This window comes from Rousettus aegyptiacus, unplaced genomic scaffold (assembly GCF_014176215.1).
Source record: "Rousettus aegyptiacus isolate mRouAeg1 unplaced genomic scaffold, mRouAeg1.p scaffold_m13_p_18, whole genome shotgun sequence".
Classification (NCBI taxonomy): domain Eukaryota; kingdom Metazoa; phylum Chordata; class Mammalia; order Chiroptera; family Pteropodidae; genus Rousettus; species Rousettus aegyptiacus.
In genome coordinates, this window is record NW_023416293.1 from 14,178,444 (window position 1) to 14,206,405 (window position 27,962).

The 27,962-nt window shown below is 55.2% G+C and overlaps 1 protein-coding gene and 1 long non-coding RNA gene across 8 annotated transcripts; one reads left to right on the top strand and one right to left on the bottom strand.

The window, feature by feature from the left end:
* Positions 1-122: 122 nt before the first annotated feature.
* DDX59 (DEAD-box helicase 59) lies at positions 123-27,850 on the bottom strand. Of its 7 annotated transcripts, XM_036235492.1 has the most exons (9): positions 27,717-27,850; positions 26,198-26,388; positions 11,585-12,363; positions 10,686-10,853; positions 9,584-9,673; positions 7,880-8,131; positions 7,092-7,244; positions 6,610-6,738; positions 4,496-4,756 (listed from the first exon to the last, which is right to left on the bottom strand). In XM_036235492.1, the coding sequence occupies exons 3-9, from the start codon at positions 12,350-12,352 to the stop codon at positions 4,496-4,498; spliced, it is 1,821 nt and encodes a 606-aa protein (XP_036091385.1). In that variant the 5' UTR covers positions 12,353-12,363; positions 26,198-26,388; positions 27,717-27,850. The 7 variants fall into 7 exon arrangements, with proteins under 7 accessions (XP_016006058.2, XP_016006055.2, XP_036091387.1 ...); XM_016150572.2 differs by lacking the exons at positions 26,198-26,388; positions 27,717-27,850 and adding an exon at positions 123-3,139 and having other exon boundaries at positions 4,048-4,756; positions 11,585-12,352; XM_016150569.2 differs by lacking the exons at positions 26,198-26,388; positions 27,717-27,850 and adding an exon at positions 123-3,142 and having other exon boundaries at positions 4,048-4,756; positions 11,585-12,352.
* Positions 19,010-20,742, top strand: LOC118613378. The gene is made up of 2 exons (XR_004955447.1): positions 19,010-19,654; positions 20,064-20,742. It is a non-coding gene; the product is annotated as an uncharacterized LOC118613378 (long non-coding RNA).
* Positions 27,851-27,962: the final 112 nt, after the last annotated feature.

Here is a 27,962-nt window from a genome sequence, read left to right on the forward strand (position 1 = left end):
TCTCCTGAAATGTCACAAGGGGAATGTGAAGTGCTATGCCAGAAATCTGTTCTGTTTGAAAGTCTGCCGCAGGGCTGTTAAATCTCCCCCTAGCCAACTAACAAAAGTAAAAAGAAACAGAATTCATTCTAAAAATATATTTTATTTAATGCAACCTATTGGAAATACCATTTCAACCCATCCATAATCAACATGAAAATTAGTCTTTTCCCAGACAGTGTGTGTGTGTTACACTTACAGGACCAGCCACATTCTAAGCCACAGTCCCAGACAGTTGGGTCTCACTTTGTCTCTGTCCTGTCTGTACCCCTCCCCCTCCTCCCTCCCCTCCTCCTCCTCCTCCTCCTCTTCTCTCTTTCTCTCATTGACTACAGAAATGAGAGAGAAGGGACTTAGGATGTGGGTTCGAAATTTAAGTAATCAGTTGCATTCCAGCTGGATGAGCAGGGAGGAGTCTCCAGCCCCCGACCCCAGGCCACACGCCGCACGCACACGCGCCCGCCGGCGCGTTCCCTTTGTCACTCTGGGCTCTGGTGGCCCCTGATGGTGGCTGCTCTGTGGTTTGAGGCTGTTTTTGATTTCATGACGCTGCAGCCCACTCTCGGAGCTCACACGTGCCTGACTATGCTTAATTAACGCGAACTTTGAAATCCCTGCATTTCCTTTTTCTCAGCTCAAATCCTCTGCTCTCTGGCTGTAATTTCTTTAGATGCCTTATCATGAAAATACACAACAGAAAAATTCCAAGTTAGCAGAGGTGTGAGGACAAAAGCATGAAAGGAATTGCGGGGACCCCACGTTAAACAGCTGACACGTGAGCCAAATTTAGGGGTGCGCTTTGTCCTCAGCCCAAGAACGGGGTAAAAAATGCCTTTTAAAAAGTCTGGCGCATTCCTGGGCTCGGATCAACTTTTCCTGTTGATCCTCTTGCTTACTCTCCACTTTTTTTTTTTTTCCCCAGCACAATGCTCACTTTCTGGGATGCACGTAGGATTCTGATGTGGTGTGAGAGCCTCACCTGCAGACAGGAACCATCATGTCCTCTGCCCTCCAAGGAAGCCCCGTTTGCAACTAGATGGCGGTGCGATCTCGCCCACGGGTCTCCCTTTGTTTCAGTAACTCGACCGTCGACCGAGGCCCCATTTACAGGTATCACGGATTCAACTTTAACTCAGGACCTTCCGGCTTTGTGAGGCTGAATCTGATTAGCCCCGTTTCCCTAGACTGTTTAAATCTTCAGTAATCTGGCCCGTTCCTGGAGCGTAGCAGGCGACACGGCACCCTCGCGGGCTCATCCGTAAACCTACCTGCCTCCCGGGGCCACAGCGAGGCCGGGCCTCGCTCTGCGCTGAGGGCCCCACCCGGGGTGCTCAGGGCGGCGCGCGGACCCGGGGCTCTGCTTCTCTAGGGTGCCCGGCCCTGGCCCCGCGCCGTGACCCTGTCAGGGGCGTGGGTGTCACACTCACGGACAGAGCTGACCCTTAACCCGTCACCGCGCTCTGCCCTAACGCTGGCTCTGGCCACAGTGTCACTTCTGCTTCTGTTCTGGGGGGGCGGGGGGAGGTCACTGAACGTGACGCAGGCGGCAGACGTGGGACTCGCTTCCTCCCCGCCGTCCCCCCAGCCCCCGTGCTCCCCGCACCCCAGCGCACTGCCGGCCGGAGGCTCTCGGGCCTCTTCCGAGTGAGGACATCAGTGGACCCAGGCGCCAGCGCGGTCCCCTGCTCGGGGCAGCAGGGACGGTCAGCGGCGGGTCCCTGGAATTCAGAGCCTCCAGCGAAACGAGGTTTGCGATGCGGTCCCGGCTTTGGCGGCAGCAGGAACTGTGGGCGACTTGAACGCGGCGGACGGGGCCTGCCGACGCAGCGGCGGGCGACGGGGGCGCCGGAAGCAGGTGACCTGGCCCCGGACAGCCCGAAAGGTTCGGTGGCAAACTGCAGATCCGCGGCCAGGGCGTCAGGCAAGCGGCGGGACCGGAGTTTCATCCGCAGTGAGTCCTTCTCTACGTGTTTTTACCGTGGACTGTTCCGGATACATGACGCGCAGACCACCAGGAAAGAATTCCGGCACCTGTCACCCGGCTTCAGCAGCCATCATCCCTAGTCCCTCCTGAGCCCCCACCGCTCATCACTCGGAAGCAGGCAGGTCCCAGACATGGGGTTCACAGTCTAAAGCAGAAGAAACGTGGGTTTGGGAAGGTCTTGGAGGCGTCTCGAGCGAACTTACATCTTACCCATGAGTGAAGCTAACGATTAGTCAGGGATGTCCCCCCGGCCGAAACGAGCGGGGAGCAATACCCAGAAGCCAATTACTGCCACATTTTTATCTTTCTGAGATCAAATCAGAAAAATGAGGGTGATGTGCAAACTTTTTAGGAGACTAAAATTCAAATTTTAAAATTAGTGCTTGTAAATATTTGATAAATTACTCTTTGTAAACATATTTAAAAAGTAACCATTCACCTTAAGCTTTGTCACTCTGTCAAACGTCACTGCGTGCCACACGTCCTAAGAGACAACGACAGGACAGGCCTCGCCCTGCGCGCAGAACAAGAGAACCGTGTTTACTCGGTATCGCTGGCTGCTTCTCCCGCTGCGGCTGCGGGCCTCCGGAGCCAAGCTAAGTGTGCCTCGGTGACAAAAGAGCCCTATCTGTGTGGGTCTCAGCTTACTGGTGGCTGCCAGGAAAGTCACCTTGAATGACACGTCACCTCTTGTACCATGCCCACCTCCATCATGGAGCAAACGTCACGATGACTGTGGCCAACAGACGACATGACGTAACGAGGCAGGAAGAGGCGGGAGACAGGAAGTCCGCAACGGGCGCGCTCCGAATCACGCCCCACCTGCCAGAAGAAGACCGCATGGTTCTGGCAGAAGACAGGACAGGTCGCGGCCCCACGCAGACTGTCAGAGTAGCTTCATCCGTGCGGGTTACAGTATAAAATGTGGCAGAGTTCTTTGTGAAGGGCTTATGAAACCACACGAAAGACCTTGGCTTTGTAACGTGCTTGCTACCAGACGGGCTGACCGGAAGATACTGGAAACGAAGCGGCGTTGAGGTGTTTGCTACATGACGGATGTTTCCTCAACCGGCAACAAAGTGATTAAAAGGTTAATTCCGTTCCTCTGTCATGTAACTGCTGGAAGAGAAAAATGAAAGTCTGAGTGCACGCAACTAGTTCCATCAGCTAATTAAAATTTCAGACGGTGTGACAATTTTTGTCAAAAACCTATTATTTAAAACGCTGTGACACAGTGTGCCAGCGTGTGAGGCTGTCGTCACTCCCTGGGAGGACCTGCCCTCACTCAGAGAGGGTCCCTCCTCCTTGTTCTGTTTCATGTTCTTCTTTTCATGAAATGACAGATGGTGGCTTTTTTACAATAACATCTTTAATTGGGAAAGAAAACATTAGCAACAGTGAGAGCAGTTTTTAAAAAGTTTAAAGCCGCAGCCTGTACGATCCACTGAGTGAGGAACCCACCGGTGACGGCAGCGAGGCTGATCCGCCGCTCGGGGCCCCCACCGCTCGCCCGGGGCCTCAGCCATGTCCGTGGACTTGACTACACGCAGACACCGAGAAACAGGGCGAGGGGCGAGCATCTCGGGGGTCGCACTCTTTGGGGGTGCTGTGCCCAGGCTTTCCTCCCGGTGGAGAGCCTTGTAGGGACCCCACACAGGGATGGGGTCAGCTGCTGACTCTCGCACAGGCCCCTGGGGAGGATGCTGAGGCTGGAAAGCTTGCTCAAGTGTCAACATTTATGTAACATTCTAACTAAATCCCAGATGATGAAGCCGATACTGACAGTTTTCAAAGCGACCGAGGTAACGATGTGTCAAAGCGCAAGGCCTCCTTCTCTCCCTCCCGGAAGCTGCTGGCAGCCACTGAATCAGCAAAGCGACACGGACATAAACGGTCGTCGGTCACCGCAAAGCGACGTGAGCACGCTCCCGCGTCGGTCTGCTGGGCAGCCCACCCTGAACGGAAATGTGTGTACCGAGCCGCAGGGAAACAGCTGAGAGTAAAAGCGGGTATTGCACACTCACCCCTCCAGGGCTGTGCCGCCTCCAGTCTCCGCCGCCTTCTCCCCGGCGTCCGCTTATTCAGCAACGGCCCAGGCGCGGCGGGCGTGTGGCGCGGTGGGGACACGTGGTGGGGACAGAGAGCGAAGGCTCCGCAGCCCTCAGTGCCCCTCCTTGCTGGGCGCTCTGTTCTGACAGCCGCGCCCAGGGACGTTTATTTAAAAACAGTTTTGTCCGGAGAGAACAGATTTTATTTTACTTAGCAGTTCTTTGTCTGATGCTGTTTAAATTATGAGCATTTAAAAGGAAAGTAAACATGGCGTCGCTGTATGAATTTGACAGTCTATTAAAAAATTTAAATCACACTTCGATTTTCTCGTTTTCTGCACCTGTCCCATTTACCCGACTATACATAATAAGAGACGGAAACGTCCCTGGCGACGCACGCGGAGTGTCCCGAGTGGCGAGACGGTCACTTCTGCGCAGCGCTTTTGTCGTGCCGCCTGATCACGTCCATGAGGTTGGCCCCGGTGACCAGGCCGTGCGCCCGGCCGCCGCGCTGCTGCTCCCGCCGCCTCTGCTCGTGCAGGTGGGGCGAGTTCAGCAGCTGCGGCGGCAGGAGGGAGCCCGTGGGCGCCACCCTCTTGGCGACGTCCCAGAAGAGCCGCTTCGAGTTGTTGTTGATGAAGGTGATCGCCGTCCCGTTCTGCCCCAGGCGCCCTGCTCTTCCGACCTGAGAGGAGACACGAGGGTGCTCTGAGGGCGCTCCCGCGCCATCCCCACGTCCCCGGAGAGGCCGCGGCGGCGACGCGCGCTCGGCGCGTGGGACCGCTCCCGCGGGCTGCCAGCCGCGCATGTTTCATGAGACTGCCCGAAAATAAGAAAGCGGTCACAGGTAACGAGCAGCAGCGTCTGGGAAACTGTTTCGGTGACGCGTCTGAGCGCGTGTGTGACTGGGAACGGGGTGCTCGCGGGCGTGCAGTTTCTTTTTGGGGTGATGAAACTTTTCTAAATCGATGTGATGACGACATACGACTCTCTGACCACACTAAACCGCGGAACTGCACACGTCACGTTGGTAAACGTGTGTGACGGCTGAGGCGAACGCGTGTAAAGTTATTTCCCCAGAAAGCCCCCCCCCCTCAGTTAAAAAGCAGACACTCGGGGAGAGCTGCCAGGATCAAACTCACGGCCGCCGCCCGGCCGGTCTCCCAGCGGGAATTCACCGCTGCAGACCCAGGCCGGGCTGCTCGCCGCAGCGTCGCTGAATAGCGAAGGACCGGAACCATCTGATGGTCGGGCCGTTCACGCGACACCCTGCCGCAGAGCCATCGAGACCGAGCAGGCCGGATCGGCAGTGGAACCGCCGAGGGGGCTCGAGCAGTGCCTGTCCGAGGGGGAGGGCGGCGGCAGGGGACACGCGCGCCCGTCCTTCCCACACCGCGAACTCCGGTGACAGTTCAGGCAGGCGGGCGAGGACCCGACCAAGACTTCTCGCGTTACGCTTGTCGTCTGTGCCGCTTGTCAGCGTACGGAGGTGCAGTTCAATCACGGGACGAACGCGCAAATAAGCGCCCAGACACAGCACTAGGAGAGCTGGGCACCCAGGGCGCCCCGAGGAGACGGGGGGTGCCCGCGGCCGTCACCCGCTGACGTCCACGGGGTGACATGGGACAGCAAGGAGGGGGCACGGTTATGATCGGCACGGAAGCTGCTTGAGTATTTGAGCATCGCACAACGTTTTAGAAAGTTGGAAAGAAAATAAGCTTCAGTTATTGGAACAATCACTTCCTATGTACTCGATTCCCGAACGCACAGGTCAGTGAGGTGACGGGAGGGGACAGAGGCGGGGGGGGGGGAGGGAGGCGCGGGTGGGGGGGGAGAGGGGGAGGGTGGGGGAGGGGGAGGGGGCTGTTAAGTCTAAGCTGGAACACCATGCGGGGCACCAGCGTCTCAGTGGGTGGTCCGGGCGCCTGCAAACTCTGGGGCGACTGAGGCCGCAGAGAAAGGCTTTGCTTGAAGGGTCTGTAAGCGATGCTGGTGCCGGAGAAGGAAGACAGCACCAGCGAGATAGCGCGGCCTCAGGGCAGGCTCTGTTCCTGCCGGGAAACAGAGCCCTGTTATCTCGCGCAGCAAAGGAAGAAACGAAACTTGAAAAGGTGAAAGACTAGACCGAGCAAGGCTATGAAGAGCAGATTAAGACGAGAGCCCTAAAAACCAGGCGCCGCAACGGATACATTTTATTTTGGCCAGATGTGTCAACTTCAAACAAAGTCCTTTTTTTTTCCTGATTATAAAAGTCATTTAATACCTCCTTGAAGAAAATAAGAAATATAAAGGAAATAAAAAGAAACCAAAAACCAACGACTTAAAAAAATTTTTAAACTAACATTTTAGGTTATTATTTCCAATTACTTTTTAATGTGTTTTAGACACATGTATAGTTTTTTAAAAATTTAGTTTATACACACACATATATATATATATTTTTTTTTAAAGCAAAAAATATCATTTCCCGTCCACTGCGACAGGTGTTTGGTTTCCTCCGCTCCCCATCAGGGTGGCGGGGACCCCAAAGCTCGTTACCTGGTGCACGTACTCGTCCATACTTGAAGGCATGTCGAAATTGACCACCAGCGTGACACTGACCAGGTCCAGGCCTCGCCCCAGCACGCCCGTGCTCACGACCACCTCGTAGCCGCCGTCCAGCAAGCCCTTTCCAAAAAAGCCACAGGGGTCACGGCTCGGAGCACGTCCGGGGCATCGTCCCTGTCCCCCGCGGGCCCCCGCCTGGGGGCCTCCCGTGAGCAGTCGGCTCGAGTCCCTCCCTCCCTGCTGGGTGCTCTCTCGTGACCAACGTGGGCACAGCTCTCCCCCGGGTGAACCACGCTCTGCCCGGCTTCCACGTGACTTTCCCTGGGGTCCAGGCGGGCCAGTCCCCAGACAAGGACACCCACGCGAGAGGAATGGTCCACCTCGGCCCTCAGCCATCAGTAAGGTCAGCTCTAGACGCGAGCTGCTCCCCCGAGTCTCTCGACAGGGAGCCGAAACGGGGTAAGGGGCCCGACCTCCAGCACACACGTCCTCTCGGCCTGCGGCTTCTCCGCGTGCACGGCGGCGCTGCGCAGGCCCGTGACCTTCTGCACGGCCTCGCTCAGCAGGTCGGCGCCCAGCCGGCAGCCCACGAACACCAGCACTGGCGGCTTGAAGAGCTTCTTGTCCTGAAAAATCAGAGACGCACATTTAAAACGCACCTGGGACGGAATTTACAAGGGGAAGTTCTCCTGCAAGCAGGACGGAGGCCGGCTGTCCACAGGCCAATAAGCACGGCCGAGGACGAAAAAGGCACGTTCGGCTCAGACGGGGGTTTTCTTCAGACCAGGCGCAAACGGGCGGGCCTCCCGCCCCTCGCGCTTCCACCTCGCTCCGTCACTCTTACAAAAACGATCAGAAGTTTTAAAATACCGCCCACAGGCCAACGCGACCCGCGTTGCCCAGTCCTGCTCCCCGGTGACCGTGCTGCGTGCATCGCCCACGCAGCCGACCTAGATATTGTTAGAAAGTCCACTTCTCAGGAGAGAATAGCCAAGAAACGACTCATCCCGCCTTAGGTACAAGACTGCTAAAAATCTTTGTAGCAAAAATAAAACATTCTTGAGGAATAATCTTGACGTTTAAATGACTTTCTGTGGTGAGGAAAAGAAAAACCAACTCTGCATCTACACGGCGTGTTTTTCGCAAATAAAAACGCATCGAGGTAGGTAGGTGCTCAACGGCAGGCGACACCGCAGCCCCCCGAAGCCACGTCTCGGTCCGCGGAGCGAGCGACCGCGCGCGGGGGTGACCGGGTCCTCACGTTCAGGATCTCGAACAGCTTCTTCTTCTTGGCCGGGTCCTCCACCCACAGGACGACCTGCCGCACGCTGGAGCACGGCAGGCTCTCCTTGCCCGCGGCGATTCGCACGGGATCCCGCAGCAGCCGGGCGGCCAGCTGCTCGATGCTGGCGGGAACCGTCGCGGACACCAGGACGGTCTGGCAGTCGGCGGGAACGTTCTCCAAAACGTCCAGCACTTGCTGCTGAAAGCCCATCTTCAGCATGGAGTCGGCCTGAAATCAGATCACCTCAAAGTCAGTCCTGCACGGGAGAGCCCAGAGCCACCCGGGCACGGGTGACAGAATCGGGAACACAAAAGTTCAAAACGCTTACACAGAAAAACACACCGCAAGGTCAAAAGACAAAAGATCAACGTTCGTGTAACGTTATATACCGTGTAACGAGCTGCACGCTTACAATGACACACGACTTGGGAACATGGTAGTAAACAGGGTCACGGATGAACACAGGTGTCCCCTGACAGTAACAAAAACGCCGTCGAGCTTTTCTGGGACGTGTTCCGCTGCTAGTGCTGCCCGCATGTCTTCACGGCTCATGGAGTCCGGTGGTCCTGACCGCTTGACGTCCCTCTCCTGCCGAGGGGCCCGGGGCTAAACGTCCAGTGGCCAGGCCGCCCCCGAGCAGCTAAGAGTGGCTGGTGGTTCGCGTTCTGAGCGTCGCCTACGCGCCCGGCCCTGCACACGCCCCCGTAACACGCCTGTGAGGTGGCACCATTATGACTTGTTTTACAGAGGAAACGGAGGCGCACGACAGCGCGGTCGGCCCACGGTGCAGCTGGGATGCGGGCCACGGCGCTGGCTGCAAACCCTCGTCACGAGCACCGAGCGGAACGGCTATGGCTCGGGGCTCAGACACGCGAAGGGACCCCGCCTTTAAAGAGCCTGGGGTCAGGAAAGGAATCGGATGGGTGGGCCGGAAGTTGCAGGACTCGTGTACTGGGAATGCTACGTGTTTAAATTACAGCGCGCAACACAGGGACCAGCCGCCTGCACACGCTCATTCTTCTCCCCTCGCTGACGGAGTGCCTCTCCAGGACCCCTTTGCTGCCCAGTCCCTGGACGGCGGCCACGCTCCACAAACAGTGGCTTCTCTCCTCTTCGGGGGCTGCTCATTCTCAGCTTCTCCCTGTCTCTCAGGCGACTTCCCTGCCGCCTGACTCACCTTCGGCTGCGCCTGCCCTCTGGCCCAATAGAAAACTGCGTGTCCCGACTCCAACGCCCCCTCCTCCGGCCGCCTTCCCCCTGTCACCTCTCATGTGGGCTGCTGGCTGCTCGACCACCAACTCCTTTCATTTCTCCAGCAGCAGAATTACCTTCCTACCTCCCCACTCTCAGCATGTCACGCACAAAGTGTCGCGGTCTCCCACGCCATGTCCTGTCCCTCTGTGTTTGTGCGGTGATGGTCCCCGGCATGTTTAACGGCCTCATTGCTGGGCACACGGCGCCCAGTGACTCTGTCCCGTCGAGCAGGGACAGACAGCCGTGGCTTCGCCTCGGCACCCGCGCCGGAGCTGCGGTTCACTCGGGGACGGCCTGGAGACCCACCGCGACCCAGACAGACCCCACGCTTGTCCTTTGGGGGAGAGAGTCCCCGAGTCCCAGTGAGACCACATGACTATGAGATGCTTTTCCCACATGATGTGAAGTTTGCAGGCGCGGCCTCACCTCATCCACCACCACGATCTTCACTCCGCGGAGGTCCACGGAGCGCTGCCTCAGGATGTCCAGGAGGCGCCCAGGAGTCGCTATGACGACCTAGCAACATGAGGAGCAGACAAAGAGTCAGGTACCGGCCCTCCTCCCCACCCTGGCCGAGCGGCTAACACGCGCCGGACACTGGGGTGAGCACCCAGAGTCCAACGACGGCTGAGTCGGCCGGGCCTCCGCTCTCGCGAAGCGCACAATGCAAAGGAAGGAGCCAATCAAGCGAACTGCTCCTGACGCCCGTGCGTGAGCAGTGCCTGGAGCATCTCTCCAGGACCGGCTGACACCTGAGCTGGAGCCCGGTGAGCCCTGGACGTGAGCAGGTGCAGAGGGGCCAGCGCTGAGGCTGCCGGGTGGAGGGAGGCGCAGAGGGGCCCAGGGTGAGGCTGACGTGCGGCAGGACCAGGCCGGGACAGGACCGCGGGCAGCTGACCACTACCGGCTCTGTCAGCGAGTACCAATCCCTTAACCCCTCTGGGCCTACGTCATTTTTATTTGAAAGTATGAAGATCAAAAATTTCTTAAAGGCGGATGGAAGAGCTGTTCCCAGCTGCAGACGGAAGAGACAGGACCCCCGAGCGTGATTCCCAACCAGATTCCTGAGCTGAACCATCGGACGGGACAACCGGCAGAACGCACGCGGGTCTGAGCAGCAGGCGACAGTGACGCCCCCCCGGCTGTGCCGAGGTCGGCGTCCAGGCCCCGTGGCGGGCCTGGCCGCGCAGGACGCCGCCCTCGCTGCAGGCGTCACGCTGGGCGCAGCTCCCTAGCTGTGCCCCACCTTCCTGAGGGTGGCCTTCTCAACCGCAAGGAAGGAGATGTGCTAACCCAGCTCCGGGAGCAGGTGTGACAATTAAATGTCACGGAGCACGCGAGAACATGCAACGTGTCTGGCAAACAACTGACACTCGGCATGTGCGTTCCTCTCCTACGTAAAAGACACTTTAAAAAGTGACACTTGGCAGGGACTTAGAGGCCGCCCGCAACCACGTGCGGAACTTCCTCAGGGAACAAACGAGGTCCCACTCCGCTTCCCCGGGGCGCGCCGAGCAGCCGGACCCACCTTCACGCGCTGTCGCAACCGGTGCAGCTGCGGGGGCAGGGGCAGGCCCCCCACCAGCAGCACGGTCTTCATGCCGGGCAGGCCTCTCATCAGCTCTTTGGCCTGTCCCTCTATCTGGATGGCTAACTCTCTCGTGGGGGTCAGAATGACAGCACATGGAGCCGCGCTCTGCAAACACAAGAGAACAAGGCTGCAAACGCCAGCGGGCCGTCCCTGTGGACCTGCACTACGCCAGCCAGCGGTCCCCAACCTTAGGGCACCAGGGACCAGCACTCCTATGAGCATCGCAGGCCTGAGGGGCTGAGGCGGAGCTGAGGCGGGGGCGGCTGCAGATACAGATGAAGCTTCGCTCGGTTGTCTGCTGCTCACCTCCTGCTGTGCGGCCTGGTTCCCAACAGGCCACGGACCAGCACCTGTCTGCGGCCCGGGGCTTGGGGACCCCTGGGCTAAATCTTCACGGTGAATTCAGGCGCGGTTCCCTTTTAACATGTTCCCAGAAGTGAGACTTCATGCCTTCTGCTCGCTGCAGATTTAGTCTCCAAAACACACCGTACACAGAACTTAGGTCTCACATGACACAGATCTACAACGAAAGCTAAACATCCCAACGGCTGAATTGACATAAAGCATCGCAGCTTATCAGGTCAGGATCGCACACGCATTCCAACGGAAAGCTATCTCTTTAATAAAAAATCTGTTAGAAAGCATCTTGTAAGGAAAGTCATTTTCGAGACCCACGACGAAGCTGTTAGGTTCGATGACATATTCCCTAAAATTGTGTTTTTCAGACACACTACTCAATTCTAAATAATGTTTCCATTTGCAACTTTAACGTAGTTGAGTTTGACACCTGGGAACTGGACACATTTCTGAGAGCGACAGTGTGGGCCCTACCTTACCTCGAACAGAGCTCGGATGATGACGGGAAGGAGGAAAGCGGCCGTTTTTCCGGAGCCGGTGTCAGCGCTGGCCAGAATGTCCCGTCCCAGGAGCCCCACAGGAGTCATCTGCATCTGGATGGGGGTGGGGACCTCGTAGCCTGACTGCTTCAGGTTGGCGTGTAAGGCCTCGGGGAACCCGCAGTGCTCAAAGTCCACGATGGGCCTGGCCACGTCTTGCCCTTGAACTGAAATCCCTAGCTGCCGCTTCAGATTCTCCACCTGGTCCTCGCGGAGGCCGGCGATGAAGGGGTGCTCTCTGTAGGCGTAGGCCGCAGGGGGCGGGGCGCCGGCCTCCCGCTCCTCCTGCCCCTTCTGCCCCTTCTGCCCGGCCCGCAGGAGGTGTCTGGCTTTGCACTCCAGGCTGCACACGTCCGCGTCGGTCTGGTCGCAGATGTACTCCCCGAACCGGCCGCAGACCACGCACACGGGCTCCCCGGGCTCTGCGCAGCGCTGCGTTTTGGAAAACGACTTCACAGGCTCATCGGAGACAGGGCTGTCCTCTGCACCCTGCATGGGCCCCACCGAACAGGCCTCGGCCGGCTGGCCGCACGGTCCCGCGCCCTGCCCGTCTGCAGCGGCGGCTCCCTCTGTCACTACAGCGCCCACCGGGTCACCCGCGCCGTCCGCGCACGGGCCTTCCGCTTCCGGTTTTGCTTTCTTAGCCGCGCAGCTTTTGCCGTCCTCGTGAGCACTCCTCTTGACCTTGAGAGATCTCGGGACAAACATCCTTCAATATCCTGTTGAGGAAATTGTATAGCGAGATTTCTTTTACTCTCAGCGAAGGTCAAGTATAAAGTACCAGCCGCTCACCCTGCAGTCAACTCAGTGCCCCTGAGCTTGGCCTCAAGGAGCAGGGAAGCCTCGCGACACCACCTGGGCGGAAACACAGGCCTTTGCGTGCACACGCGAGCGGTGCGGGGCACGCGGCCCGCTCCTCGCACCGGCTCCTCGGGCCGTGTAGCAATTCCGGGGCGACCCCTGCCGCATGTCCACGGAGTAAACGGGAGGAAGACTTCCCAGGGACAGGCACCCTTCGAAGCACAACCACAACGCGTGGAAAAAACTGCTCTTTTGACACAACGAGTGGCGCCCTGAGCGCTTGCGACGTTCGGGTCACAGAGCTTAGCGCTTCCCGTGTCACCCAACCGCGCCAGGTCCTCGGAGCTGTTCCTGTGCTGGCCTGCGTGTTACAGACTCGGGGGCAGCAGGAAACGCGGCCACCTGGAGAGGACGCGCCCGGCCCAGCTCACAGCAGCCGTAGGCGTCGGGTCGCAGGCGCTGCCCCCGAGGGCCAGCTCGCACCCGAACGGCTGGTGCGCGCGACGGGGGCTGAGTGAGGAGACGGCCCACCCGACTCGGGGCCGTCAGATATACTAACAGACATTTTCTCAAAAATAATTCTTAGGACGAACTGCCAGATTCCATTTCTCCAGAGAAATCCTGACGAAACTGCAGCTGAGGGTCTAGGACTGCTGTCCCCAAGGCTCCGAAAACGCCCGAGGGAGGGCAGGGGACGCAAAGTCCTCCAGGGGCGGGGCCGGCCCAGCCGCTCGGTCCCCACGAGTCGCCGCCGCCCCCCACGCTCCACGCCACCACCCCGGCCCCCGCCCCGGCGCCCCCAGACGCTGCCTTTGGGCGCGCCCCTCACCCCCGCCTCTGGCTCGGCGCCCACAGCGCGTGCGCGTCGCGGCGGCCCGGAACCCACGGCGCGTGCGCGTCACGGCGGCCCGGAACCCACGGCGCGTGCGCGTCGCGGCGGCCCGGCCTCCACGGCGCCTGCGCGTCGCGGCGCTGCTAGGAGACCGCACAAGCGGGCGCCTCCAAGAACCCGAGGGGTTGTGGTCGTCCTACCGCCGCGGCCTGACGCCGGGTCCCGGAGGTGGGCCTGAGCCGGGGGGCCCGCCGCGGCCGTGCCCGGGGAGCCGTCTCCCCGCTGGGCGCCGGGCCGGGCTTCCTGCCGACGGGCGCGGGCCCGCTCCGTGTCGCCGCGGCCGGCGGGGCGTGCGGAGCGCAGAGTCCGAGTCTCCGGGTTTTGGCGGGCCGGGCACGCCCTGGCGCGACGCGGGAGGCGCAGGCACGGCGGGGGGCGGGGCCCGGGCGCTCGGCGCGCGGCCCCGTCGCGTCCCGGCTCCCGACTGGGCGGTGCGGCGGGGCGGGGCGGGGCGGGGGCCTCTTGGCAGAATTGACGTGATCGCGTCGGCGGGGATGGTAAAAAAGAGTCAGACGGCCCCAAAGGACGGAAGGGGTGGCGCCCAGCCTGGCACTCGTACAAAGGGGGAAGTCTGAGTTTAGGGGGCGGGCCGGAGCCCCGGACGGCCATCCCGCTTTTAGCTGGCCGGATGACTAAAATTAAACCGCGCAAGTTGCATGTGGCATATGTGATACACTGCAGGGTGGTTCCACCACCGCCACACCCCAGCCCGGCACCAGAAAGAAAATAACACGGTCACGGTTCTTGGTCCCGCCTGGTTGGCGAGACTGCTGCGCGGCCCCCGGAGCCACGCGCCCCGCAGCGGCTTGTGGTGGAGAAGGGGGGATCGGGTGAGAGCGAGGTTGATGACAAATATTTTCGGGTGTCTTTAGTATTTTAGAATATTTCCAGTCTAATATTTGGTGCATATAATATATTGAATATATAAGTTTTAAAGCACACTAATAAAACGGAAATCCGTGATCCACCAGGCTACCAATTTAACCACATATCTATGTATCTCTGGGATTCTGCTGCTTCCTTCAACCATTATCCACAGTTTTGTCTATCTCCTGCCATTTTTAGTCTTATAGATGGATACATTCCTACATGATACATTATTATTATTTTTTGTTTGTTTTAAAAACATGTATATAGCTTAGTGGGCTTTGCTTGTATCGTTCAACATTTTTTTCTTTGACGTGTAAACATTTCCCTGCTATAATAAATACCCTGGGTCTGTAAAGTGGTTTGTGTATAGTTGTTGATCCATTTTCCTGTGGACACTTGAGTTGCTGCCTGTATTTTGTTATCGGAGGCGAATTTACCATGACGCTAACGAAATTTGAGCTTCAGGACTCCCCGTGGGTGTCTTGGAAATGTGGTCACATAGTCATATATTTCTGTGAACTGCAGAACAGAGCGATTTACGCCACATGCATTAGGACCACTTTGTTTCCGCTCCTTCAGCACTTCTGCAGCTGGGTAGCGATGGATGGCTGCAGGCATTTGGGGGCTGAGCCAAGGAATTCAAGCCCAGGTCTGTCTCCTCAAGCAGGGGTCCACAACCCCCGGGCCGTGGACCAGTACTGGTCTGTGGCCTGTTAGGAACCGGGCCACATGGCAGGAGGTGAGTGGCAGATGAGCAAATGAAGCTTCGTCTGCATCCACAGCCGCTCCCAGCACCGGCATCACCGCCTCAGCTCCGCCTCAGATTCTCATAGGAGCACTGGTCCCTGGTGCCAAGAAGGTCAGGGACCACTGTCCACAAGCCATGCGATTATGCTCCCAACTTCGTGACGTGAGATCTAAAACCATGTCCCTTTAAAGTGCAATCCAGGGACCTGGTTCTAAGCTCCGCTTTCAGCGTGCCCAGCTCGCCCCGTTTGGAAGCCTCGGCGTTCACTCCGGTGACGCGTTCCGACTTCCACCGCTTTCCAGCAGAAGCTTTGGACCGTTGCCCTTGGCGTTCGCGGCCACTTTCGGCAAACCCCTTAGTCCTCTCAGGTGGGACGCTCGCTTCTTGATGCCCAGCCTAGTGAGTTCCTGCACCTCCGTGCACGTGCAGTGGGGGTGCTGGGTGGCGCCGAGTGTGTAACACCAGCCCGCGCTTTCTAGAGCTGATAAGTCCACACAGCGCTCACACACGCCTCTGCCCTGCCGTAACGAGCTCGGATTCAGATTTCTGTAAGATCTCATCAGACTTCTTCCCGAGTCTTCCCGATGTGGTTTGACGACAGCCTTTGAATGGTGGGGCCTCGGGAAGCCTTACCCATCGTGGTTCACATGGAAAGCACAGGTAGCATTACTAATGCATTCCTACCATGCACGATGCTGCGTGGCAGGGAGGGACGGGAAAGTGTCCAGGTGAGTCAGACGAGAGCTGTGGAATGCGCGCATCCTACGTGACCATTCTAGGTGTTTGCCTTCAGCCGCGTCTCGGAGCAGGAAATGCTGCATTAACGTGAGCTGACCTGGATGTCTCTCCCTTGTGCTGTCAGAACATGTGTAGGAACAACAATGCCTGTCATTCTTTCATCCCAGGAAGCTCGATTCTCACGCCCCTTCGTTCGGAGCTACTCCTTACTCTCACTAGGTAACGCCATAGAAACGTGCGTCACAGTGAAGACCGGACAGCACGGGGCGGCGGCGTTCGGCCCCCACCGCTTTTGTCTTCACTTACATCATCGCCACGAACCAAACCACGACTGGGACCCCGCTAGGTTCTGCCCTTTGGTAACTTTTCCTGATGAGTACTGTGACAAAGTCTTCAAATTCTAAAAGGTGAATTATTTCCTCATTCAGCAGGTGCACGGGGTCCGCCACAGGGCGGGCTGGGACTGTAACGATGAGCGACAAAGACAGCGTTTTTTGTGACAGCAGGTGGGAATCGGGCCGTGTCCGTGATGAATCGATGAACTAAGTGGGGTCCATCCACACAGTGGAATGTTATTCAGCAACGAAAAGTTAAGGGCCGGCACACACCACGACTGGAATCTCGGAGACATTAAGCGAAGCGAAGAGGCCAGTCACAGACCACCACTTGTTGTGATTCTGTTTACGGTGCATGAAATGCCCACAACGGGCGGATCTGTGGAGGCGATGGTCGTCCAGGGCTGAGTGTGTGTTGGGGGGAGGTGGGGGGGGCAGGAAAAATGGGGAGCGACTGACGATGGGTCTCATTTTGGGGTGATGGTTGTACAACCCAGTAAATATACTAAAAACACTGCACACTTGACATGGGCGAACGGCGTGCTATGTGGATCTCAAGGCGGCTCGCGGAGGAGCCGGTTCTGGACGGTGGGCTTATGGCGATTTTTATCTTTTTGTTCGTCTGTATCTTCTACAGCAGACAAGTGTTTCCCAGTTCAAAAAAAAAAAGGAACCCAGTTACTGGTTTAAATGGCGGATCTCAACAAGGCAACGTCTGAGAGTTCAGCGTGGCGGCCCCCGGACTCCAGACCGGCCCTCGGCTTCGGGAGTGTCCGGCGAGGAGGAAACGGCCTCGTCCCACGCCGTTTCCTGCATCTCCTATTGTTCACTGTAAAATAGAGGAAGTGTTCTGGTTTTTTTTTTTTTTTTTTTTTTAAATCCTTCAAATAATGAAATCTGTGGGCGTTCCTCTTTTTTTCTTTTCTGCGGTGATTCATTTCAGGCTGACTCTTTCCGTGCTGACTTTTCCTTGTTTGCTGCCTCTCCAGAACCTTCTGCACTTTAAGATCTGGATTGGAGTGGTAGCGCGTTCGGTGCGGTTTCCCGAATCAAGTTCAGAGCCCTCATCCACTCTGGCAGATCGCATCCCGCGCCGCCTCGCCCCCCGCGGCCTGTCGTCCCTCGGTTACATAACCCCTAGCGCGATCCATACAGCGGCAATGAACGCGTGTTGCAAAAAAAATCTTGTATTTCAGTGTGACAGTATAATTCCATACGGTGGGAATTAAAATGATTGCGTTAGATTATAAATAGTCTAAAAGATTACATAAAAGTATTTTCAAAGAATTAGGGACTTGCCCTTCATGATGGCATAGCATGCCAACGTGTCGAGTCGCTACTTTATTGCAGGGGGGTGCATCAGTCACTATGGGATGAAAACTGGGCTTGAGGAAAGTCAGGTTTCTGTTCGTAGGCAGGTATCGGTTTGTATGTCTATGATTTCTTGATGCGACGGGGGAAACCCACACATTTGGCCTCAGAAGTACTGAGAGGAGAGAGAAGTCAGAATCTTTTAGGCACCAACTTGTAATTCTAAAAACGTAGAAGTAAAAAGAATGAAATAATTGTCTGTTTTTCCTATACAGACTATACCTGCATGTAACCTTTAGTTATAGAGATATTCTAGCTAATAAGTAAAGCAGGCGGAATCGAATTAGAATATCACAGTGTTACAACCTGTAATGAAAGAATGTTTAAGCAAAGGTCATCGATGGCTAAAAGCATTAGGTGAACCGCCGATGGAGAACTCTGCAGTGTACGGTCGACCTGGCATGCCTGAACCCGCTAATCAATCTCAGCCACGCTGGAAGAGACAGTCAGGTGTTTTGTACCTCCTGATGGAGGTCCACAAAACCACTCACGAATAAACCATTTATTCGTGCCAAAAAATTAAACCTAAATCCGATGGAGCCTCTCAATGTACCAACTTACAGAAAACGTAAGAGACAGAGCAGTGTCTTCAACGACAAACCTGGGATGCAATTAGCAGAATTCAGACAATGGGAAAACTTACAGGAAAAATGATGCCTGCATGCCAAGGACGAGAAAGAGAGAATGAAACAGAGGAACCCAGAGTTTACACGGGGCCCATAAACTAAACAGAACGTGCGATCCTTATTTGGCTCTTGACTTAAACAAACCAAGTGTAAAAATTTCAAGAGCTGCCAAGAGGGCTCGCCCTGCTGAAGGCGAAACCGCGACGGCAAATCCCGCCTGCTCTCTCCGACTTTGGCCGGCGGGAGCCCCGCCACGCGGGCCTGCCCTGTAGTTAAACCTTCCCGCCTTGAGCTGAACGCACCGAAAAGTCAGCACAGAAAACCTCATCCATCGCTGGTTCTCAGACCTAACGGAGTTTGAGAGCCCGCTTCCCAAGGGGAGGGGCCGGCGGAGGCTTTAAGTCCTCAACAAAGGGGAGATAATACAAAGCAAGGGAACACTCAGATCAAACGTCCGCTACTTCACGCATTCACCGCGACCGCTGGTCTTTGCACGTTTGGTTCGTCAGGGTTAGCGCCAGGAAACGCGCTGGTAAAGGTGACTGCAGCACAGTGGGATATGATGGTGACGTTGGGGGTCTTTGCTGTGTCTTTGGAATTTTTTTCCTGCGCATTTTAACATGAGCGACTAAAAGCCTAGAAGACCTGCTATTTCCAACCAAATGAGCCATTTTGTGCAATCCTGACCCCGAAGCATCAGGACAGTCTCCTGGCCTCCCAGATCCGTTCGCCACTTTTCAAATTGATGTGATTCTTCAAATCTAATTAGGGCTGGAAGGACAGAAGCCCCTTTGGCAACATCCCTCTCTGTTGAAACACCTGCGCTCGTGGGACATCTCCGCCATGTGCCACACCTGGCCAGGTGCGAAGGTCGTGAGGTTTTACTGATATGTATAACATGTAATAAAGTATGTGTTATAAATAATAAATAAATGTTATATGTTATATTTAAAACTATATATGAACATAAAAGATCAAGAATTCTGCCTAAACCTTCCTGGAATGAGGCGGGAGCATCCGTCCACACGTTTCGCGAAGCCAGGTCTTTCTCTTTTTAGTGGCTTCCTGTCCACGGTCCCCACAGTCCCTTCCTGGGGTTCTTAAAACGCAGCAAGGCCTCTTCCTGCCCCGCAGCGAATCGGTGATTCAGAGTAAGAGCAGACCAATGTCACACAGAGCTAATCGGATGTCGTCCAAGTCCCTTACGAAGTGTCAACCAGAGAAAATGCCGAAGGACAGTTTTATGGATTCCTGGGTTGTCCCTAATGACAGCAAAGTAATAAGACACATGCTCCGTGTCGTCTGTCTGGGAAAGTCTCCTCTGATCAGCGGGCCGGTGCTGGGGTTCGGTGAAGCTCGGGGTCCCCCCCCCCACACGTCCTTGACGGAATGAGTGTGCAGGACGGAGCCCAGGGGCGAGGGGTCAGGCTCGCTTTAAGGACTGGCCGAGGCAGGCATTCCTTTCCTCTTGGGTAACCTGTGTCGGTGCCATAACAAGCCTCGCAAGAATTGAACCGACCAGGTTTCATCCAAACACTTTGGCTGAAATAATTCTGTTCTTAGGGGAAACAGAAAGCTGCCCACGAGAGTCACCAGTGTGACAGACAGCCCCTCACATGTTTGGACACCGTAAGTAAAAGCTGTTCTTTACGCCGAATGTCTTAACTCCTTTAACCCAGTCATTCTCAACTGGAGGCGACTTTACTCCCAGGGGAAAATGTCTGCAGACTTTTTTGGTTGTCACAACTTGGGCGGGGAAGGGGGGACATGGGGCCCCACACCCTACGACGCACAGGACAGACACACACGCATGCGTGCGCACAGGGCAGAAGGCTGTCTCCCCCTGCCCCCAGCTCCTGTCCTGCCCACGGTGAGGAGGACACCACACGGGCTGTTTGGCTCTCGCCCTCCAGGCCCCTCCTGCCTGCCGAGTGGCCCCAGCAGATGCGGCTGGAATGGAGCGGAGGGGTGTGGCAGACAGCAAGCGGCCATCCTCCCGTGCACGCATGTTGAAATTCATTGTTTCTCACTTGTCCAGCCCGTCTTCCGTGCCAACGAAGTCTCTGTGAGTCATCTCAGTATGAAAACGCACTTGGAACCGAAACCTCAGGGAACACAGCGCGATCCCTGCAGAGCTCCGGCCAACCAGGCGGCGTCCTCTGCCGCTCCGGGCCTCCGGTGTGGACACCTGTGCGTAGACACCGGGCATGACGAAGGGGGGTCCGGCCGGGCAGGAAAACGCCGCCAGCGGCAGACGCGAAGGTCTGGGGGCGGAGCGGCTCTGGGACCGCCACGCAGACCTCAGCCTTGTTCTTCTCCTGCCCCCCGCCCCCGCCCTCTGGAAAGCTGTAATTTGAATTGAAGAGCAGTAGTTAGGAGAAAATGCTCATCGAAATCAGAAAACCATGTATTAACCCCCGTCACGAGAGAGGCATGATGACCACAACCCGGCCTTCGCCTCCCGCCCTGGAAGCGCTGTCCCCTAAACCGGCATCCGCCCCTCGCGCGCCCCAAATTTCCTCCTGCAGCTCTCGGGTTTTCCCAGCTCGCCTCTCCTGCTCGCTGTAGCTAGCCGCGTTTTCCGTCTAGAACCCCCTTTGTTTCTTAAGGTTCGCCTCGAAGGGGTCCACTCCCCTTTTTTGGAGCAAGCACAGCTTTTCCCTGTTTAGCTCCACAATATTGAGAAACGGGGTTAAAAATAAACATTGGAAAAGTTACAAAAGTTTGAGAAATTCACCCAAAGTCATCTTAAGCACGTGTCCTGAGGCCACAGGGGAACGTCCTCAGAAGGGGCCCGACTCGGCCCCTTTGTCCGGCTGCTTCTGTCCAGAGAGCGAGAGCAGGCCCTGGGGACCTCAGTCCACTTCCTGGGACTCTTTGCCTCACCTGGCTGCTGCTCGGGGGGACCGCCACCACCCTCCTCCTCCACTGGCCTGACAGTCCGACAGGACTTAGGGTGTGCCCGGAAACCCCCAAACACACGGACCCTGCCTGGATCGTCCCTGTCCCCCGACTGGATCGTCCCTGTCCCCCGAGAGTTGCCTGTCATCTTCACACAAGACACATCCCTTCCGGCTCCTCCTGGGCCAGCGCCACAGGCTGGAGGGACCACGCGGCACCAGGTTATTTACACGAGCCCCCCAGAAAGGAGCAGGGAAGTGGGTTTCATCTCCCTACGGAACCTTCTGGCGTTTCACATCTCCTCAACACCTTGATCGCGAATGGGGAAACCGAGCCCAGATGTGATCACTGGCCGGTGCCTCGGTGCAGGGCTGGGAGGAGGGGCGGTCCCCCGGACTCCCCAAGGCAGCGCGCCTCCCCCCGACCCCCTGCTTCTTCTGTTTTAGGTATTTTCACTGATAAATGATATAGGGAATTGAGAATGAGGAGTTGAGAATTAAAGGTCTTGAGAACTGTTTTACAAATCCATTCTTATTCATTTTTATTTCTGCTTTTCCAGCAGAACGTTCTCTGTGACACATTCATTAGCGTCCAGGAGAAAAGGTATCAAAAGAGGAATCTTCTCTAATCACGTCCTAAGGTAAAAACCCACAAAGAACAAGATGACCTATACACGGCTCCATCACGATGACTATGATTTCCATTTTTTCTTTTTTTTTTTTTTAAGTGAATTAGATCAAATTTAAACACTGGACCGTTGTTTTTTTTTAATAGACGTTGATTTTTCTACTTAGGAGGTGGTTGTGCGCTTTAAGACAGAACATGAAATTAAAGAAAACAAACAAGGAGTGAACTGGTTGTGTGACACACGGAGCCTGACGTTCCCTCGTTTGGTTGACCTGTAAAAGCACACTATTACCTAACGACCTCCCAGCGCCAAAATAACATTCGGTCTGCCAGAAGTCCAGTGGATGGGAAGACGCCGGGTACGTTCCAATACGCTTCTTTCCACGCCTGTGAGTCTTCCGGATGAGCTTCGCCGACAGCTCCAGCAACCTCATGTCTAGCCAGTGATGGACGGGACCATCTAGCGGCTGACTGACGCGGCTCGTGGATGGCGCTTGGTCTGTGCCCCAGGCCGCAGGGAGGGCGCCGTCCTGCCCCCCCGGGCCGCAGGGAGGGTGCCGTCCTGCCCCCTGCTTGCCATTCCAGCCTCCCTTTGCTGAGGTCTGTAACTCGGCTGGAACGCTGTATTCACCAGACAACTTTTCAGGCAAGGGACTTTATTTTTTATTTTTTATTTTTTAATAAATTTTGAAAACACACGCACCAAGTAAAACAAGCCAAGCATTTTACGCAGAGCCAGCCTCTCTCCCTTCTCAAGCGGTGTCCTCACTTTTTATTTTAAGATGTTTTGGGAAAGGATGCAATTAGGAAAGTGGGTATTTCGGTAAGACTTTTGATCAAAAACCAGTCATGCTCCTGGCAAGACTTTGTTCCATCATGTAGCTATAATTCCATGTGGAATCTGAGGAAAAACTAAGACGTGGGCTTGGAAAACATTGGGTAATTTGTTCTCTTTTAGAGAATGTTCTCTAAGAAAAAGTGCCTGGGATTTTACTGAATCAGTTAAAAAAAAACCATCTTGTATAAAACCCATATAGTGATGTTCATATACAATAATATATGTATATACTTTTACAAGGATTACAAAACAATTTTTAAAAAGTTCCATGAAATTGCGAGTAACCACGGGAGTGTCACCAAATTCAAGGGTCACACAAGGCCTCTGTGGTCACTGGGCCCCTCATTGTTTCATTCGGCATTTTCTGCAGCCCCTCGGAATGTCTGAAGCAACACAAAACAGTCCTTTGCATGACAACTGTCACTCCAGCATTCCCTTGGCAGGAGCAGTGCTCACTGGAAACCGTTTTCTCAATTGAACGCTGCTTCTGATTTTCATGAGGGGATTTAAAATTAAGGCAGGGAGACTCTTCCCTGATGCCGGGATTCTGTTTTGGGATGGGTCTTAGTATGCCATTTAGAGGCTAAGCAGCAGTGCCAACATTTACTGTAGACTCATGCTGTAGGCCCTAGACAACAAAGTTTTTTGAGGTTTTATTACTTTATCGCGTACAATGATTCCACAAAATGATATACCACCACGTAGACGTCCGATTGAAAGTGTCTGGTGGAAAAGAGTTTATTGCTTTTTCTTTTTTTCTTCCTCATTCCACCTTTCATTCTGAATAACCTAAAAGTAAAATGTTTCTCACATGGCAAAAATCATCCTCTGAGTTATCAAAGTTCCATAAAGAATATCATTTTACATACCACAAGCTCTGGCTTTTTCAAATCCTCAACGTCAAGCTGTAATTTTCCTCTTCTAGATTTATCCAGAACCTTTAAATTAAGAACTTGAGAAGCTAAACAGGAAGTTAGATTTCTCTGAACTAGAAAATTAGGAGGAAGATGGGGGAACGGACGAGAAAACCAAGCCAGGAGAAGGAAGCCACCATACTTTGCTTCTGTTAATCAAAATCCTGTGTTTGAATGCCTGCTAATGTCCCCACCAAAAGATCACATGTCACGAAGAAGAGCGCTCTATCCCCCAGCTGCCCCCAGTCATGACGAAAGAAATGACCCTGTTCACAGTCGATTTAAAAGAGTGCACGCACTTAAGCACAGCTCCTAACTGGTGCTTTAAAGAAAAACTTGATTTCTATTTTTAGTGACTAAAAAAGAAGGAAAATTAGCCCAAATCCCATGACTTGTTGGAATACCAACATATCTGAAACTACAATAATAACTGTTTCCATAACAAATATGATACAGGAATAACAGATTTTGCTCTGTTTTTCTGAACGCTATTCGCGGCCAGTTTGGTTGAGGAACCTGAGCCGGGCCACTCACTCGGTTTGGCTAATGAGAGCAGCAGCCGCTAGACCCAGGGGGGTTCGCAGAGCAGCCTAGGATCCCGAGCACGCGAATAAATGAATGAACCGGAGAGGCGCGCGCACAGGGCCGTCAGCTTCCCATCTCACCGAGTGAGGAGACATAAACGCTCAACTACCATCGATATTCACTATCATTTCAGGAGAAAGGACAGTTTAACAGGAAAAAATACCGAGAAAGGAATAATCTCATAATAAAAAATAGTCCTTCAGAGGAAGAAAAATTTGTTTTATGGGAAAAAAAAATCAGCACATTTTTTTTCAGTATAAAGTCTAAGAAAGCACGCCAGACTAGTATTTAGGAACCACTGGGAGCTACTTAAGGGGTACCGATCTGTCTCGTGGCCCTGCAACGTTAACGTGTATTTTCTGTTGCCTGTTAGTTCACCGATTCTCTCATCCAGCCACTGTGACCCCGAGACAGACGTGCAGGGGGAGGCGGGAGCCCCGCCACGCTGAGCAGCGGCCCTGCCAGGCGCAGGCGGGCGGCCGCGGGGACAGTGGACAGCGAGGGACAGTGGAGGGGAATCTGGGAAGTGGGAGCGAGCCAGGTGTGGCCTGAGAGAGACGCCGGTTTGAAGGACCAAGGGGCGCTCACGAGTGCCACATGCCACAGAGGCCACAGAAACAAGCGCACGAGAGTCACAAGGAAGCGCTCCTTAGGGCTTTTGTGAGCAGCCCAGGGGGGCGCTGGGAGAAGCCACGCTGCCGGCAGCGAGCGAAGAGGCTGGTAAAAAAACACGTACTAATTTATACTTCGCAGAAGCAAAGGTGCAGACGAACGAAAAGCGACCCGAAGCATAGAGAAAAGCAGGTCCCTGGCCCGCGTCCGACCCCTGCTCCGTGTCCTTCCACTTTGGGTCGATTCAATGTTTCCTTCTTCGGGTTCCTTGCGTTTCAAAATAACGTAAGGTCTTCACCACCTAAGTTCCCCGAGCCTTGGTTTCTCCCTCTGCCCAGTGAAGATAAGAACAGGGCGGCGGTGGCATTAAATCGGTTAACTGGTGGCGCAGGGCTTGCCACTCAGCAGGCGGTAGTAGACAGTAACTGTTACTAGTAGTGTAGCTAATTGAAAGTGGGTGATAGTACATGGACACATACTTTCCATTTTAAAGGATCACGGGAGGTCTCACTGCAGCGCTCAATGGTTTAGTGTTTCTTTGTTTCTCAGATTTCTGTGAAAGTAACAAGGAGACAGAGACTCCGCAGAGAGGGAGAGTTGGGCTGCTCGCTCTGGCTCTAGCACGGCTAAGTTTTCTCATTAAAAATTTGCTTTCTCAGCTGTCTTGTTCAACATTGCATCCTCAGCGTGCAGGTGCTCAAGCAGGATTGGCTAATGACTTGGCGAATACATTTTGTGACCATCCAAAGACAGAGAGATGGAGGGCGGCCACAGGAAAGGTGATCTGGCTGAGACTGTGGATCTTCCAGGAGAGAGAAGAGAAATTTTTAAAACAGAGAGGAGGAGGATTATATATGTAGGAACAGGGGTAGCTGTTGCCTGATGGATAGAAATTCTGAGCCTGGAGGAAAAAAATAAAGCGATGGCTGTGCCGCTGGCCACGCTGGCCCAGAAAACCTCCGGCTTTGGTTTGTTGTTGACGAAGTCAGATATCTTAAGAAGGCAGTGGAGAGCATTTCTTTTTGACAGTGGTATTCTGCAGAGAGTTCCAGTTTGTAAAGGGATCATTCTGAAGGTGTCACAAAGAGCACCCTATTAGAGTGTCTGTCCCCTGAAAAGGAATCCTTCTTCTTTGTACACAGGGTGTTTCTCTGTTAATAGGATCCTCCTACTATGACCCTGTGACCCTCCCTGAAAGCTAACGCTGTTCTTTGTGCAGGTGTTTTTCTTCTGTTCCTAAACTCACGCCTCCCCAGCCGGGGTCACGAGAATGCCATCGCTACTAAATGCATCGCCACGGAATCAAAGGGACATGTCAGAGCAACTGTCTCTGTTTCCTTCTCTTCCTCATTGTGTTTATTTAGGTTGAAATCATTTTTGATAAAATTCAACGAGCCTTACCCAGCGCCCACCGTGAGCAGAGCCAGGTCACAGATGCCACATGAAGCTGACCGGACATGGTTTCTGGCCTCAGAACCTTGTATCGCCTTGCGGATCATTCGAATGACTGGCAGAATGTTTCCGTACCCTGTTCAGCCTTTCCGGGCTATAGCGTCTTCTTAATTTGACTCGATGCTCCAGAGGCCAGTCGCAGGCGACTGTGAGTGCTTTCGGGTGGACAGCAGTCCCTAAGAAACCTTCCTGACCCCTCCACCTACCTACATGTTCTGTCTGCACTGTCTCTACAGCACTTACCTCCTTTCCACTGGATTATATTTCTTTATGGACACGTTGGCCTCCATAATCCAGGGACGGAACGGGCACAGGAAACGGTGTCCGGAGTGGAGCCAGGAGACCGGTGCCCGTTTTTGAAGCCGGACTCAGGGGTGACTCGAGCATGAAGTCTTCGGGCTGCGACTCCATCTCTACCACCCTCTGTCCTGCATCTAAAATGGAAAGATAATAATAATGGCGATGTCACAGGACGGATGCGAGCACGGACCCACGCTGTGAACTACTGTCCGTGTGAAGGTTGTTACGCCCAGCGTGCTCTAGCGAAGGCCCTTGCCCATGAGACGACATACTGTTAAACTTCATTAAATCATTGAACGACGATATTGACCTCGCTGCAGTGAGAGATTCTTCTCGCCTGCTCTTTCCCCAGCCCACAGCGAGCAGCTTATGTGTAGTGCGCTCCCAGATTCAGGGGGGAGTATTTGTAGGGATTAGACAGGATCCAAGGGGCCGGCTTGTTGGCAGAGCCACCCTTTTAGACATAGGGTCCAAAGCCCCTCCCGGCATGCTTCCTATAATACCCGGGAGGCCCTGGGAGGTAAACGTGGGCTTCAGAGTCAGTCAGTCCTGGGTTCAAACCCTGGGTCTGCCAGTTCGCTAGTTGTATGATACATGGCGATTTTCAAATTTTTCTGAGCTTTAGTTTTCTCACCTGTGACATGAAGATAGCTCGGGGTTTTACAAGGATTAAAATTAGATGTGTCACAATGAGATATTGCCAGACATTTGTGAGTTAAATAAACTCAGGAAGAATTAACTATAGTATCCATCCTCAGTCCCTCAACAGCAAGCGAGACCCGCTATGGCCGGAGCACTGTACAGGTGCCAGAGAGGAGACAGGCCCTGTCATCAGGGGGCGGGAAGGACCAGGAACGGAGGCTTGCACATGGTGTGACAAGTGCTATGACAAAAATAACCCGGGGTGCTGGGGACAAGCAGGGGAGGCACCTATGGGCCAGCCCTGACCAGGAGGGTGTCGGGAGCTGTCAGGGGGCCCTTCCTCGACGGAGGGATCCTGTGAAGAGGCTTGACAGTCGAGTAGGAGGTGAGCCGGGTGGACACACAGCGCACACCCAGCGAGCGCACAGCTGAGAAGGCGCGTCCCCTCGGGAAAGCGGACAGGCCTGCGGCGAAACGAGGCCGCGAAGCTCTGCGGGCGCGGGGTGCGCGCGGGCGTCCGCGTGCTCTGTGAAAGAATGTCTGCTGTCTTTGGGGGGGACGGGGAGGCGCCGGCGGACGTGTCCCTCACCCGGACGGCGTTTGAGCGGAGGGCGTCGAGTCGAGAAGCGTCCCGACGTCGTGAACACGGGTTTGGGGCCTCCCGATCCTAAACCCGGTTACACCACGTGTGAGTACACGACCTCGCCTCAGCGCCATCATTTCGGGGCCCGCCCGCGATAACGGCCGCCCGCCCTTCAGGGCTCCTTCGAGGACCAACTGGAATTCTGCATTTTAGCAAACACTGGCTCCTTTTGCTTACCCTCAGTAGCTAAAATACGAAAGGCGGCGCCAGGCCTCTCTCCTCCGTTCCTTCCCTTTCCTCTGCCAGCAGCGTCAGCAGCGGCAGCCCCGCGCCGGGGACGCGGCGGTCTCCCGGGCGACGACTGAAGCGCAGCCGCACGCCAGCCGGGGCGCCGGAGCGCGCGAGGCGGCGCATGCTCAGTGCGCCGTGCCGCGGGGGCCGAGAGCCGTGCGGCGAGAGCCGGGGTGGGAGGGGCCGGGGGCC

What these genes read in the sequence shown, in the direction of transcription:
- DDX59 (XM_016150572.2), bottom strand. Translation starts at nt 12,352, where the DNA reads ATGTTTGTCCCGAGATCTCTCAAGGTCAAGAGGAGTGCTCACGAGGAC. An exon ending in AGATCGTGGTGGTGGATGAG is followed by an intron (nt 8,132 to 9,583) that starts GTGAGGCCGCGC and finishes ATCTGATTTCAG; the next exon opens with GCCGACTCCATGCTGAAGAT. An exon ending in AGAGGACGTGTGTGCTGGAG is followed by an intron (nt 6,739 to 7,091) that starts GTCGGGCCCCTT and finishes TTTTTTGGAAAG; the next exon opens with GGCTTGCTGGACGGCGGCTA.